At 38.1% G+C, this 16,544-nt stretch overlaps 1 protein-coding gene across 4 annotated transcripts in view; it reads right to left on the minus strand.

The window, feature by feature from the left end:
- The window catches only part of GDPD4 (glycerophosphodiester phosphodiesterase domain containing 4), a 142,129-nt gene that overhangs the window by 52,231 nt on the left and 73,354 nt on the right, over window positions 1–16,544 (minus strand). For all 4 annotated transcript variants that reach the window (XM_077767564.1, XM_077767565.1, XM_077767563.1 and 1 more), the window contains one exon: window positions 16,011–16,165. In XM_077767564.1, the coding sequence (XP_077623690.1) occupies window positions 16,011–16,165 (155 nt within the window). The remainder of the gene's footprint in view (window positions 1–16,010; window positions 16,166–16,544) is intronic.

The raw sequence follows: 16,544 nt of genomic DNA on the forward strand, positions 1-16,544 counted from the left end.
TTTTTAGTGGGGTCTTTGTTTGGTTTTGGAATCAAGGTAATGCTGNCTCTGCTTTAAATGCCCAGTAAATTTTCCCTGGGAAGCCATCTGGCCCAGAACTCTTATTTGTTGGGAGATTTTAGACAACCCATTCATTTTCTTTGCTGATTATGGGTCTGTTCAAATTTTCTATTTCCTCCCATTTGAGTTTTGAGAAAGTGTGAGGGTATAGAAATTTGTCCATTTCTTCCAGATTGTCCAGTTTGTTGGCATATAATTTTTCATAGTATTCTCTTAGAATTGTTTTCATTTCTGTTGTGGTGGTTGCGATCTCTCCTCTTTCATTTGTGACTATCTACTTGGGTCTTCTCTTTTCTTTCTGAGAAGTGTGGCCTAGGGGGTTATCATTTTGTTTATTCTTTCAAAAAACCAGCTCTTAGTTTCACTGATCTGTTATACTGGTGTTTTTTTTTGGGGGGGGGGATTCTATATCATTTATTTCTCCTCTAATCTTTATTCTTTCCCTTCTTCTGCTGGCTTTGGGCTTTAATTCTGGTGATTTTCTAGCTCCTTCAGGTATAAGGTTACATTTTGTATTCGGGACCTTTCTTCCTTCTTAAGACAGGCCTGAACTGCAATGTATTTTCCTCTTAGGACTGCCTTTGATGCATCCCAAAGGCTTTGGTCTGTCATGGCTTTATTTTCATTTGCTTCCATGTATTTGTTTAATTTCTTCTTCAATTTCCTGGTTAACCCATTTATTCTTTAAAAATTTTTTTTAATTTTTTTTTATTTCTAGGAGAGAGAGAGAGAGACAGCGTGANAAGGGGGATGTTCTTTAACCTCTGTGTATTTGAGAGCTTTCCAATTTTTTTCTTGTGGTTGATTTCAGGTTTCATAGCATTGTGATCTGAAAATATGCATGGTATGATCTCAATCTTTCTGTACCTGTTGAGGGCTGTTTTGTGACCCAATTCATGATCTGTTCTGGAGAATATTCCATGGGCACTCGAGAAGAATGTGCATTCTGCTGCTTTAGGATGGAATGTTCTGAATATATCTGTTATGTCCATCTGGTCCCGTGTGTCATTCAGAGCCATTGTGTCCTTGTTGATTTTGTGCTTAGATGATCTGTTCATTGTTGTAAGTGGAGTATTCAGGTCTCCTACAAAGTAGTATTATCATCAATAAGTTTGCTTATGTTTATGCTTAACTGATGTATATATTTGTGTGCTCTCAAGCTGAGGACATAAATATTTACAATTGTAAGGTCTTTTAGATGGATAGACCCCTTAAATCCTAATATAATGCCTTTCTTCATCTTTTGTTCAGTCTTTGTTTTGAAACCTGGTTTGTCTGATACAAGTATGGCCTCTCCAGTTTTCTTTCCATGTCCATTAGCATGATAGATGGTTCTCCATTCCCTCACTTTTAACTGCAGGTGTCTTTAAGTCTAAAATGAGACTCCTGTAGGCAGCATGTATATGGGTCTTGCTTTTTATCCATTCTGGTACCCTGTGTCTTTTGACTGGGGCATCGAGTCCATTTACATTCAGAGTGATTATTGAAGGAAATGAGTTTCGTGCCATTGTGTTATCTGAAGACTGTGTGTTTCTGGTGGTGTTCTCTGGTCCTTTGTAATCTTTGCTGCTTTCCACTTAGAATTTCTTGCAGGGCTTGTTTAGTGGTCACAAACTCCTTTAGTTTTTGTTTGTCTTGGAAAGTCTCTCTCTCCTCCTATTCTGAATGACGGCCTTGCTGAACAAAGGATTCGTGGCTCTATATTTTTCCTGTTCAGCACACTGGATGTTTCTTGCCACTCCCTTCTGACCTGCCAGGTTTCAGTGGACAGGTCTGCTACTACCCTTATGTGTAGTAGGTTCCTTTGTAGGTTAAGGACCTTTTGTCCCAGCTGCTTTCAGAATTCCCTCTTGATCTTTATATTTTGCAAGTGTCACTAGGATATGCCATGGTGTTGACCTGTTTCTGTTCATTTTGTAGGTAGTTCTCTGTGCCTCTTGGATTTAGATGCCTGTTTCCTTCCCCAGATTAGGGAAGTTCTCACTATACTTTGTTCAAATAAACCTTCTGCTCCTTTTTGTCACTCTTCTTCTTCTGGGACTCTTATGATATGGGTATTGTTTCATTTCAATGAATCACTTAGTTCTCTATTTCTCCCTTTTTGATCCAGTAATTTCTTTTCCTCTTTTTTTTTTAAACGTTTATTTATTTATCTTAGAGAGAGAGAGCGCACAAGCAGGGAAGGGGCAGAGAGAGGGAGAATTACAAACAGGCTCTGTGCTGTCAATGCAGAGCCTGATGCAGGGCTTGAACTCACGAACTGTGAGATCATGACCTGAGCTGAAGTCGGACGCTTAACTGACTGAGCCACCCAGGTGCCCCCCTTTTCCTCTTTTTTAGCTTCATTATTTTCCATAGTTTTATCTTCTATTTCACTTATTCTCTCCTCTGCTTCTTCCACCCTAGCTGTTACTGTATCTAGTTTATTTTGCATCTCAGCTGTGGCATTTTTTATTTGTTCTGACTAGTTCTTAGGTCTCTGATCATTGCAGCAAGGGTTTCTTTGGTGTCTTCTCTGCTCTTTTCAACCTATTAGACTAATGACTGTTGTTCTAAAGTCTTGTTCAGATATGTTTATATCAGTTTTGAGCAATTCTCTGGCTCTGATTTCTTCTTGACCTTTCTTTAGGGGAGAATTCCTCTGTCTTGTCATTTGGGCTTAGGTTCTGTCTTTTGCGTGTTTTAAAAGCTTGTTATGTGTCCTGCACCTAAGAATACTTCTCTAATAAAAAGGTGTCATATGCTGTCCAGGGCCTGGCACTCCGGGAAGTGTTCCTGGTATATGTTGTGTGCACTCTGTTGTTGTGGTTTGGCCGCTCTGTCCCACTGGCCAGACCTCTGCAGAGCTCCTCCTTGCTTGCAGTGATGGAGGGTTTGGACCTTTAACTAGGTGTGCTTTGATTTGTTGCTGAAGTACCCTGGACCAAAAGGGGGCAAGAGGCTGATCTTATAAAAATAAAAAATAGAAAGGGAAAAAAACCAAATATAGAAAAAAAAAATGAAAAAAAAAACAAAAAGGTTGATTCCTGGGGCTGGTGGCTGTGCTGCTCTGTGGGAAAGGCTGGCTGTGCTGGATCAGTCAGTCTTGCTCCAAGAAATGAGCCCTTGCCAGGCACAGAGGGGTGGGCTTTGTTGTAAGAGAGTCCCGCTTCCACTAGGGGACCCTGTGCTGCTCTCTGAAGTCCTATCATGTTCGTGTTTGGGGGAAAAAATGGCATCACACCAATCTCTTCTCCCCAGTCCAAGCTCTCAAGGTATGCTGTGGCAACCCTCCCAGAATAGCGAGGGCATTCAGCTTGCCCTGTGCCACAATTGTGCGGTTTCTCCTTGGCACTCGGCTGGATTTCAAAACCCAAAATCTTAAAGGACCTGGCTTAGTGAGGATCCGGATCCTCTCCCCTCCTCCAGAGTAGAGCCTCACCACTCTGCCGATGCAAGGCCTTTGGATGGCACCTGCAGGGTCTTTTGTCCTTGGGGAAGCAACAACCTCTCTTCCCAAAGTGCTCCTGGAAGGGGATTGTTCTCTCCCGGTGTGCCCCGGAGATCTACATCACACTATGCACACTTCTCCCTCCTCCCCAGGAGTGTGCACCATGGCTTCCAGCTCCATTCTGGAAAAAGTTGTGTGCTTTTGAAACCTCTGAGTTTCAGCTCCAAAGGCCGTCTGCAAAAAAGAGCTGGCACTCTATCGTTCTTGTTCCCCAGTCCGTGGTTCCGAGAGGTTTTTCCTCTTGTGCTCACTTGATGCTGCACTTTCCCTACCCCTCTCTTTTTTCTCCCTTTTGTCTCTCCATAGAGAGAGACATAGAAAGTGTGCCCTCCACTCCAGGGCCATGCCCTCTTATCTCACCCAAGTCATATCCATGCACCTCCTCCTGTCAAGCTGTTTCTCTCCAAAATGTGGAGATCTTCTGCCCCTCCACAGACTGATTTCCTGGGTGCTCCAAGTGATCTGACCTCAATACAGTTGTGTTTGAGGGACGAGGAAAATCCCAGTCCCCTTACTCCTCCACCATCGTAACTCCTCCCTTCTCAGTAGTTATTTTAAATATAAATGGATTAAACTCTACAACAGAAATTGGCAGAAAAAATAAAAACATATGATCCAACTATATGCTGTCTTCAAGAAACTTATTTTAGATCAAAGATACAGATAGATTGCAAATGAAAAGACAGAAAAAAGATATTCTGTGCAAATAGTAACCAAAACCAGCAGAGGTGGCTATACTGACATTAGACAATATAGGCTTTATATCAAAAAAGGGTAACACGAGACAAAGAAAGAGCCTATATATTAATAAAAGCTTCAATACAGTAAGAAAATATAACAATTATAAACATTTACACACCAAATGACAGTCAGGAAAAGGTACAGAGCAAAACCTGAAAGAACTGAAGCGATAGATAAATATGCAGTAATAATTGGACACTTCAATATCCTACTCTAATGGAATGAACAACCAGTTCAAAGATAAGTAAGGAAACAGATGACTTAACACAAGAAACTAACTATACAGAATACACACATATACAGAATACCTAACAATAACAGCATACACATTATTTTCAAGTGCACAAGACATTTTCCAGGATAGGCCATATGTTAGGCCACATATTAAGTCTCAATACATTTCAAAAGACAGATACCATACAAAAGGATGAAGCTAGAAGTCTATAACACAAATTGGAAAATTCATGCATTCTTGAACCACACACTTTTAAACAATAAATGCATCAAAAAATCACAAGGGAGATTAGAAAATACTTAGAAATTAATAGAAATAAAAACACAACATACCAAAACTCATAGGATGCAGTAAAAGTGGTACAAAGGAGAAATTTATAGCTATAAATGCTTAACTTTAAAAAATAAAAAAATCTAGGGACACCTGGGTGGCTCAGTCAGTGAAGTGTCCGACATCAGGTCAGGTCATGATCTCACAGTTCTTAGAGTTCAAGCCCTGCATTGGGCTCTGTGCTGACAACTCAAAACCTGGAGCTTGCTTTGGATTCCGTGTCTCCCTCTCTCTCTGCCCGTCCCCTGCTTGCACACTGTCTCTCTCTCTCTCTCTCTCAAAAATAAACATATAAAAATTTAATAAAAACAATAAAAAATATCAAATCAACAACCTATCTTTATATCTCAGGGAATTAGAAAAAGAACAAATTGACCCAACATAGCAAAAGGAAGAAAGTAACAAAGATTACAGCAGATATAAATTAGAGAAGAGAAAACCTATAGGGAAAAATCAATGAAACCAAAAGTTAATTCCTTGAATAAGATCAACAAATTACATTTAGTTAGGTTAACTAATAAAAAGACTCAAATTACTGAAATCAGAAATGAAACTAGGAATATTACTACCAATGTTACAGAAATAAAAAATATAATGAGAGTATTATGATCATTTTTACCCCCAACAAATATGATAACATAGATGAAATGTACAAACTCCTAAAAACAAATATCCTTGGGGCGCCTGGGTGGCTTAGTCGGTTAAGCGTCCGACTTTCGCTTAGGTCATGATCTCGCGGTTCGTGGGTTCGAGCCCCGCGTCGGGCTCTGGGCTGACTGCCAGCTCAGAGCCTGGAGCCTGTTTCAGTCTGTGACTCCCTCTCTCTCTGACCCTCCCCTGCTCACACTGTCTCTCTCTCTCTCTCTCCTAGAAATAAATTAAAAACATTAAAAAAAAAAAAGATTTAAAAAAAACACAGAACCTACCAAGACTGAATCATGAAGAATGAGAAAATGTGAATACATCTATAATGAGTAAGGAGATTCAATCATTAACCAAAAATATCCCAAAAGAAAGTCCTAGACCCAACGACTTCACAGATGAATTCCACCATTTAAAGAACTGTGAAGAGCGAAAGTTTGACTTCTTTCTTGCTGATTTTGATGCCATTTATTTCTTTTTGTTGTCTAACTGCTGAGGCTAGGACTTCCGGCACTACACTGAACAACAGTGGTGAGAGTAGACATCCCTGTTGTGTTCCTGATCTTAGGTGGAAAGCTCTGTTTTTCCCCATTGAGGATGATATTAGTTTTTCACATATGGCCTTTATGATCTTGAGGTATGTTCCTTCTATCCCTACTTTCTTGAGGGTTTTTTTTTAATCAAGAAATGATGCTGTATTTTGTCAAATGCTTTTTCTGCATCTATCAAGTGGATAATGTGTTCCTTATCCTTTATTATTGTGATGACTCACAATGATTGATTTGCGAATACTAAACCAGCCCTGCATCCCAGGAATAAATCCCACTTGATCATGCTCAATAATTCTTTTAATGTATTGGTGGATCCAGTGTGGTAGTATCTTGTTAAGACTTTTTGCAACCATGTTTATCAGATAAATTGGTCTATAGTTCCCCTTTTTAGTTGGGTCTTTGTCTGGTTTTGGAATCAAGGTAATGCTGGCCTCATAGAATGAGTTTGAAAGTTTTCCTTCCATTTCTATTTATTGGAACAGCTTGAAAAGAATAGTCATTAACTCTTCTTTAAATGTTTGGTAAATACTCCTGGAAAGCCACCCGGCCCTGGACTCTTGTTTCTTGGGAGATTTTTAATTACTGATTCAACTTCTTTACTGGTTATGGGTCTACTCAAATGTTAGGTTTTTCCTGTTTCAGTTTTGGTAGTATATGTGTTTCTAGAAATTTGTCCATTTCTTCCAGATTCCCCAATTTGTTGGTATAAATTGTTCATAATACTCTATTATTGTTTGTATTTCTGAAGTGTTGGCTGTGATCTCTCCTCTTTCATTTACGATTTTATTAGTTTGGTCCTTTCCTTTTTCTTTTTGAAAAATCTGGCTAGGAGTTTATCAATTTTGTTAATACTTTCATGGAAGGAGCTCCTGGTTTCACTGATCTGTTCTGGTTTCTTAAAATCTTGATATCACTGATTTCTGCTCTAATCTTTATTACTTCCTTTCTTCTACTGGTCTGGGGCTTTATTTGCTGTTCTTTTTCTGGCTCCTTTAGGTGTAAGGTTAGGTTGTATATTTGAGACATTTCTTCCTTCTTTAGGAAGACTTGGACTGCTATACTTCCCCCTTAGGGCTGTCTTTGCTGCATCCCAGAGGTTTTAGACTGTCATATTTTCATTTTCATTGGCTTCTGTGTAGTTTTTAATTTCTTTAATTTCTTGGTCAAGTCATTCATTTTTTACTAGAATGTTCTTTAGTCTGGAAGTTTTCTTGGTCTTTCCAAATTTTTCTTGTGGTTAATTTCAAGTTTCAGAGTGTTGTGGTCTGAAAATATGCCTGGTATTGTATCAATCTTTTCCTACTTGTTGAGGGCTAATTTATGACCCAGTATGTGATCTATTCTGGAGAATGTTCCATGTGCACTCAAGAAGAATGTATATTCTGCTGCTTTAAGAGGAAATGTTCTAATAAACTCAAAATGGATAAAGGACCTGAACGTGAGACAGGAAACTATCAACACCCTAGAGGAGAAAGCAGGAAACAACCTCCTNATGTTCTGAATATAGCTGTTAAGTCTATCTGGTCCAGTGTGTCATTCAAAACCATAATTTCCTTGCTGATTTTCTGCTTAGACGATCTGTCCATTGCTGTAAATGGGGTGTTAAAGTCCTCTACTATTATGGTATTATTATCGATGAATTTCTTTATGTTTATGCTTAACTGATGTATATATTTGGTGTTTCAAGTTGGGGGCATATATATTTATAACTGTTAGCTATTCTTTATGGACAGACTCCTTAATTATGATATAATTCCCTTCTTCAACACTTGTTACAGTCTTTGTTTTGAAATCTAGTTTGTCTGATATAAGTATGGCTACTCTGGCTTTCTTTTTTTTTTAAGTTTATTTTTATTTATTTTGAGAGAGAGAGAGAGAGAGAGAGAGCACAAGTGGCAGAGGGGAATAGAGGGAGACAGAATCCCAGGCAGGCTCCACACTATCAGTCCAGAGCCTGATGCAGGGCTCAAATTCATAAACCATGAGATCCTGACTTGAGCTAAAACCAAGAGTTGGCCACTTAACCAACTGAGCCACCCAGGTGCCCTATCTTTTGACATCCATTAGCATGATAGTTTTCCTTCCCCTAACCTTAAATCTGCAGGTTACTTTAGGTCTAAATGGGTCTCTTGTAGGCAGCATAGAGAGGAGTCTTGTTTTTTTTTTTTTTAATCCATTCTGAAACCCTATGTCTTTTGACTGGAGCATTTAGTCCATTTACAATTAGAGTGATTATTGAAAGATATGAATTTAGTGTCATTGTGTTGCCTGTAGAGTTGTTGTTTCTGATGATGTTCTCTGGTCCTTTCTAGTCTTTTGTTATTTTTGGTATTCTTTGTTTTTATTTTCCTCCACTCAAAGAGTCCCCCTTAAAATATCTTGCAGGGCTGGGTTAGTGGTCACAAACTCCATTAGTTTTTGTTGTCTAGGAAACTCTTTATCTCTCCTATTTTGAATGACAGCTTTGCTGGATAAAGAATTTTTGGCTGCATATTTTTCCCATTCAGCACACTGAATATATCTTGCCACTTGTTTTTGGCCTAGCAACCTTCTGTGGACAGATCTGCTGCAAACCTGATCTGTCTTCCCGTGTAAGTTAAGGACTTTTCCCCCCACCTTGCTGCTTTCAGGATTCTTTCCTTGTCTGTGTATTTTGTGAATTTGACTATGGTGACTTGGTGCTGGTCGGCTTTTGTTGAGTCTAATGGAAGTTCTCTGTGCTTCCTGAAGTTTGATGTCTGTGTTCTTCCCCAGGTTAGGAAAGTTTTGAGCTATAATCTGGTCACACAGACAGTCTGCCCCTTTTTATTTCTCTTCATCTTCTGGGACTCCTATACTCTAATGTTATTCCTGTTTAATAAGTCATATGACACTATGTGGAAAACCCAAATGCTCCACCAAAAAAACTGCTAGAACTGATACATGAATTCAGCAAAGTCACAGGACATAAAATCAATGTACAGAAACTGGTTGCATTTCTATACACCAATAATGAAGCTGCAGAAAGAGAAATCAAGGAATCTATCTCATTTACAATTGCAACAAAACCCATAAGATAACTAGGAATAAACCTAACCAAAGAGGTAAAAGATCTACATGATGAAAACTATACAAAGTTTATGAAAGAAATGAAAGAAGACACAAAGAAATGGAAAAACATTCCATGCTCATGGATCAGAAGAGCAAATATTGTTAAAATGCCAATGATTCCCAAAACAATCTACATATTCAATGCAATCCCTATCAAAATACTACTAGCATTCTTCACAAAGCTAGAACAAACAATTCTAAAATTTCTATGGAACCAGAAAAGATCCAGGATAGGCAAAGTAATACTGAAAAAGAAAACCAAAGCTAGGGGCATCACAATTCCAGACGTCAAGCTGTATTACTAAGCTGTAATCATCAAGACAGTATGGTATTGGTACAAAAACAAATACATAGATCAATTGAATAGAATAGAAAACCCAGAAATGGACCCACAAATATATGGCCAACTAATGTTCAATAACAGTAGTTGTTGAATACTAATGGAATACAATGGAATGATTGCAATGGAATACTACTCGCAATCAAAAGAACTAAATATTGCCATTTGCAATAATGTGGATGGAACAAGAATGTATTATACTAAAGGAAATAAGTCAATCAGAGAAAGATAAATAAATATCATACGATTTCACTCATATGAGGAATTCAAGAAACAAAACAGGTGATCATTGGGGAAAGGAAGGAAAACTAAGATTAAAAAAAACTGTGAGACTCTTAAATACAGAGAACAAACTGAGGGTTGGTGGAGGGGTGTTGGGTGGGGGGATGGGCTAAAAGAGTGATGGGCATTAAGAAGGACACTTGCTGGGATGAACATGGGGTGTTATATGTAAGTGATGAATTGCTAAATTCTGCTCCTCAAACCATTATTATACTGTACTTGGATTTAAATAAAATTTTAAAAAATAATAATAATTTGAAAAAACAAAGAGGAACTAATACCAACCCATTTAGATGGCTACATCAAACAAAACAGAAAACATTTGATATGGAGGATGTGGAGAAATTGGAACCCTTGTACAATGCTGGCATAGTTGCTATGGAAAACAGTATAACAGTTCTTCAAAATATTAAAAATGGAATTTAAAAAAAATTTATTTATTTAAATTCAAGTTAGTAAAATGGCAAAAAGTAACAATAAAAAAGGAGATATAAAATTTCTCATATACACCAAAGTTACAGGAGTTCATCACTACTAAACAAGGTTTATAAGCAGCTTTATAAGAAAGGTTAAGGAGAATTCTTTAAGTAAAAAGAAAAGGCTATAATTAGAAGAAAATTATGAAAGGAAAAAAATTCAAAGTTAAGAGCAACCATAGATTAAAGGTAGTAGATTAATCACTTATAAAGCCAGTATAGAGGTTAAATCACAAAAACAGTGAAACTAGTCATATCTGTAAAATTAGTCAAGGGAGGGGCGCCTAGGTGGCTCAGTCGGTTAAGGCTTTGGCTCAGGTCATGATCTCGCAGTTCATGGGTTCGAGCCCCACATAGGACCCTGTGCTGACAGCTAGCTCAGAGCCTGCAGGCTGTTTCAGATTCTGTGTCTCCCTCTCTCTCTGACCCTCCTCTGCTCATGCTGTCTCTCTCTCTCTCTCTCTCAGAAATAAATTAAAAAATTAAAAAAAAAATAGTCAAGGGATACACGAAATGAAAAGACGTAATATATGCATAAAATGGGGAGGAGAAGTAAAAATTAGTGCTTTTAGAATGTGTTCAAACTTAAAGACCATAAACTTAATGTAGACTGCTACACACTGAAGATGTTATATATAAACTCAATGGTAACCACAAATTAAAAACTTGTAATATATACATAAAAATTAGAGAGAGAAAGGAATCCAAGCATACCATGAAAAAAAGCCATCCATGTACAGGGAAGAGAGCAAGGAAAGAAAAAAGGAACAGGGAAAAACTACAAAACAACCATAAAACAAATGTAAAATGGTAGTGTATGTATATATCAAAAATTGCTTTAAATGTAAGTGGACTAAGTGTTCCAATCAAAATATATAAAGTGACAGAATGGCTAGAAAAAATAAGACCAATCTGACACTGCCTACAAGAGACTCAGCTCAGGCCTGAAGACATATACAGAGTGAAAGTGAAAGGATGGACAAACTTATTCCATGCAAATGGAAGCAGGAAAAGAAAAAGGCCAGGGTAGCAATATTTATATCAGACAAAATGGACTTTAAAACAAAGACTACAAGAGACACAGAAGGGCACTATGTGATGATAATTAATCCAACAAGAGAATATAACAACTCTAAGTATCTATGCACCCAACCCCTGAGCACCTATACATATATTAACAGTAATAAAGGGAAAAATTGACAGTAACACAATTATAGTAAGAGACTTTAACACTACTCTTAAAATCAATAGATAGATCAACCAGACAGAAAATCAACAAAGGAACACTGGCCTTGAAAGATACATAAGACCTAACAGATATATACAGAATATTCCATCCACAAATAGCAGATTATTTTTTTCAATTGCAACAGGGAATATTCTCCAGGACAGATCACATGTTAGTCCACAAAACAAGTATCAATAACTTTAGCAAGACTGAATTCATAACAAGCATCTTTGCCAACTACAAAGCATGAAGCTAGAAATCAATAGCAAGAAAACAAATTGGAAAAACCACAAACACATGGTGGCTAAACAACATGCTACTAAACAACCAATGGGTTGATGAGGAAATCAAAGAGGAAGTAAAATATACATAAACATTGGAGAGCCTGGGTGGCTCAGTTGGTTAAGTGTCTGACTCTTGATCTCAGCTCAGGTCATGATCTCATGGGTTTGTGAGTTTGAGCCTGGCATCAGGCTCCACACTGGGAGACTACTTGGGATTCTCCCTCTCCCTCCCTCTCTCTCTGCCCTGCACCCACTTGCATATACCTCCTCCCCCCAACACATACACACAGTGTGTGTGTATATGTGTGTATATATATGTGTATTTACATATACATACACACAAATACACATATATATACACAAATGAAAATGAAAACAATGGTCGAAAATCTTTGGGAAAAAGCAAAGGCAATTCTAAGAGGGAAGTTTATAGCAATAAAGGCCTAACTCAAGAAACAAGAGAAGCCTCAAATACACAACCTAATCTTACGTCTAAAGGAGCTAGAGGGACACCTGGTTGGCTCAGTCAGTTAAGCGTCTGACTTCGACTCAGGTCATGATCTCATGGTTCTTGAGTTTAAGCCTCACATTGCGCTCTCTGCTGTCAGTGCAGAGCCTACTCCAGATCTCTCGCTCTCTGCCTCTCCCCTTCTCTCTCTCTCAGAATTAAAATAAACATTAAAAAGAAAAAGAATACCTTCTTTGGAAAAACAATAAAGGAGCTAGAAAAGAAGAACAAACAAAACCCAAAACAAGTAGAAGGAAATAAAAGATTATAGTGGAAATAAATGAAATAGAGACTTAAAAAAAAAAAAGCAATGAAACCAAGACTTGCTTCTTTGAAAAGATAAGTAAAATCAGGGGCGCCTGGGTGGCTCAGTCAGTTAAACGTCTGACTTTGGCTCAGGTCATGATCACACGGTTCGTGGGTTCGAGCCCCACATTGGGCTCTGTGCACGATACAATCATCAACAATAGCCCAACTATGGAAGGAGCCTAAGAATAAAATGACTGATGAATGGATAAAGAATATGTTGTGTGTGTGTGTGTGTGTGTGTACATAAACATACACACAATGGAATATTACTCACCTATTAAAAAGAATGAAATCTTGCCATCTGCAACAATGTAGATGGAGCCAGAGTATTATGCTAAGCGAAGTTAGTCAGAGAAAGACAAAGACCATATGATTTCAAACTCATATGTGGAATTTAAGAATCAAAACAGATGAATACGGGGAAAGAAGAAATAAAGAGAAGGAAGCAAACCATAACAGAGTCTTAACTATAGAGAACAAATGGAGGGTTGCTGGAGGAGAGGTAGATGGAGGGCCCGGCTAAATGGGTGATGGGTATTAAGGAGGGCATGTGGTGTGATGAGCACTGAGTGTTGTATGTAAGTGATGAATCGCTAAATTCTAGCCCTGAAACCAGTATTACCCTATATGTTAACTAACTAGAATTTAAATAAAAACTTGAAACCAGAAAAAAAGAAGAAAAAAATATATTGAACTAGAGATTAATGTACTAAATGCCACTGAACTGTTTGTTTTAAAATGGTTAATTTTATGTTATGCAGACTTCACCTCAATAAATTAAATTAAAATTTTAAAACACTATAAAATGCCCACATCAGAAATAAAGCAGTGGGCATTTCTATATTCATATAATTTTTATTTAAATAACATATTTAAACCATTCTTGGGGCACCTGGGTGGCTCAGTCAGTTGTGCGTCCAACTTTGGCTCAGGTCATGATCTCACAGTTCATGGGTTTGAGCCTTGTGTCGGGCTCTGTGCTGACCGCTCAGAGCCTGGAGCCTGCTTCAGATTCTGTGTGTCCCTCTCTTTCTGCCCCTCCCCTGCTCATGATCTGTCTTTCTCTGTCTCTCAAAAATAAATAAATGTTTAAAAAAATTAAAAAATAAAGCATTCTTGGTCTAAGTGCCAAGGTCACAATGTCTTATGACAGTGGTCAGATAGAGTATGAAGTGAGCGTAATCACAGAGAATGTATTAGAAATGTGATTGTAATTACAAATATACTGGTCATGAATATTACACAAATAACTGAAGGTACAACTATTTAATTTCTTAAAATGCAGTGGTCCTTGAGGAGAATGACTTGGAATAATGTACAACTCATGAGTTCATCACAATCACCCTTGCAGTACAGCTACATGGAAAACCCTTATTTTCCTTACGTGGTTTCCTTATGGGAAAAGATGGTGCCTTCTGGCTTTTCCCATAAAACTAGCATGGTGCACTTGTACATGTTATTACTTGGCAAAGATTTGCTGGGCTAAATTAAACTGCTTGACTTTGTAACAGAACTTAGGATATAATTCCTCTCAAATCTGATACGAGTTGAAACTATGCCCACATAACTACAGCCAAGGAATAACTTTAAGGCCCTAAGGTGAAAGAACTCTAGGGTCTGTGAGACCTATGTTTAAATCTCAGTTTGGTCCCCTACTGATCAAGTACATTAATTTTGGTGAATCACCTAGCCTGTCTGAACTTTGCCTCTTTGGGGGCAAGTTTCCCCATTTGCAAAATGGGGATGATGATTATTTCCAGGGCGTGGCAGGTAAGGATGGTGATGGTAAAAGCAGTAGCTAACACTTAATTGTGTTCTTACATTTGTCTTGCATTTTGCATGTGCATAATATGAAGAATAATCTCCTCTAATCTTTAAACCAGTCCATCAGAATATTGCTTTTTTTCTCCTTAAGCTATTGCTATTTGGAGCTGTCAGTGCAGAGCCTGATGCAGGGCTCCAACTCATGAACCACAAAATCATGATGCGAGCCAAAGTCGGACACTTAACCAACTGAGCCACCCAAGCATCCCAGTTACTGCTATTCTTATTTACAAATGAGGAAATGGATGATTAGAAATTTGTCCAAAGTCACATGTGTGTGTAGCTGATAGGTAGTCCAGGATTTGAAAAAGAGCCTGTGGTCTAACAAGCACAGAACACGACATATAGTAAAGGCTCAATAAATGAAGAAGCTATTATAACTATTTTTTAACTACTAGATTAATCTAAACTATGATTAGGAGGAGGGCACCTGGGGTGGCTCTGTCAGTTGAGTGTCCAACTCTTGATTTCGGCTCAGGTCATGATCCCATGGTTGTGAGACTGAGCCCCATAGAGGACCCTGTGATGGGCATGGAGCCTGATTAAGATTCTCTCTCTCCCTCTCCCTGTGCCCCTCCCCTGCTCATGCTCTTTCTCTCTTTCTCTCAAAAAAAAAAAAAAATTAGGAGTAGGAGAAGGACATCACCATACACCCATTTTCTATTTGAAAAAAGTAAAACGAAAGAGAAATATACTCAAAATAGAAGTAGTAGTTGAGCAAAGAGAAATTCTCTGATTGGGAAATAGAGGTAAAACATATATAATTTTCCACTGCTAAAAGGAAAAAGACATATTTTATGATCTAGCACCTCATGGCCAGAGAAGCGGGAAAAGTGAGAATAAGAACAGAAGTAAATCCAACAGCCTAGCTCATGGCCTAAGATGCAGAAAGGTATCTAAGGGTAATTTTTATTAAGTCCAAGGAGATTGTAGAGAGATATATATCCCCAAGGAAAACATTGTCTTTGAAGCATTTAAAATCATCTGAAAAAATTTACTTTTAAATCTAAGAGAAAGGAACTATGGATTAAATTAAGCAGTGATTAATAACAGGTATGTTTGGAGAAAGTTGCTATTTTATCCCCTGGTGCTTTTAATTCTTAAAATCTGTTGCTAATTACACATTTATAAATAAAGCCAATAATTTTAGTTTCTTCTTATGCTTGGCTGTTTTAAGTTGTTTTTATTTTTTAATGACTTAGGTATGGTCTTAATTATCTCATAAGAAATCTGGCTATCTGAACCATAAAGCTATTTATGAAGTACTGCGATTCTTCTAGTAATGGCTGAAGGAAATAAACAACTTTCTGATTTCTGACTTACATAAAAACAAAAACACCAACCACACAAAAAAGTGTGTTGAATGATAACAGATTGGAGATAAAGAAGGGGCTGACGACTATGTTCCAGGGACAGGGACACAGTCTACAGTTGGCAAATGTTTGCTAGTGGGGGAGGGGGAGTTGGAAGACAGGGTGAGAAGGGTAAGAAGGGGAAAGTAGGGGATTCAAAAAGAGCCCCACAAAGAAATCCTGAGAGGAGGAGGAGATGCTAATTAAAGTAGTTTGGTGGGAATGCAGATTTTATGCAAGACAATACATGATGTGGTCAAACACTTACTTCAATCCTTTGTAGAACAACTTCTTGTAGTCAACATTTATTCTACTGATATTTTCTTTTGTAAGACGTTCAATGGAATATAACCGGCCCACTTGCTGAAAACCAGGAGCTTTGCTTTGGACATACTGCCTATCAAAGCTTGGCAACCAAAAAATCTGTAAGGAGAAAAAGGAAGTCTTTAGTGGATAATGAGCTCTCCAGCTACAAAGAGCCTCATTCCAGCACTGGTAACAGGCTATAGATAGTAGAGAGAGACTCTAGCCCTTGGTAAAAGAGCCAACATGGCCTAACACTATCTAATGAATTCTTATGATGGGACTGGCATCAGGGTTGTTCTGGAGCTGAGATTTCTCAGAGTTAACATCCTGAGTCAAGGGCCCATTGTATCCAGATAGTCCCACACCAGCCAAAGTGGATGAGGAGTTGGTAGGAGCAGATGAAGGTAGGAATTCTATTTCCTCTAGATGATGCTGTTAAAAATCATCTTTGAGAGGGATCATTTCCGGTCAATGGGGAATACTATTATGACTCATC

Source organism: Crocuta crocuta, unplaced genomic scaffold (assembly GCF_008692635.1).
Source record: "Crocuta crocuta isolate KB4526 unplaced genomic scaffold, BGI_CrCroc_1.0 scaffold561, whole genome shotgun sequence".
In the NCBI taxonomy this organism is placed as follows: Eukaryota; Metazoa; Chordata; class Mammalia; order Carnivora; family Hyaenidae; genus Crocuta; species Crocuta crocuta.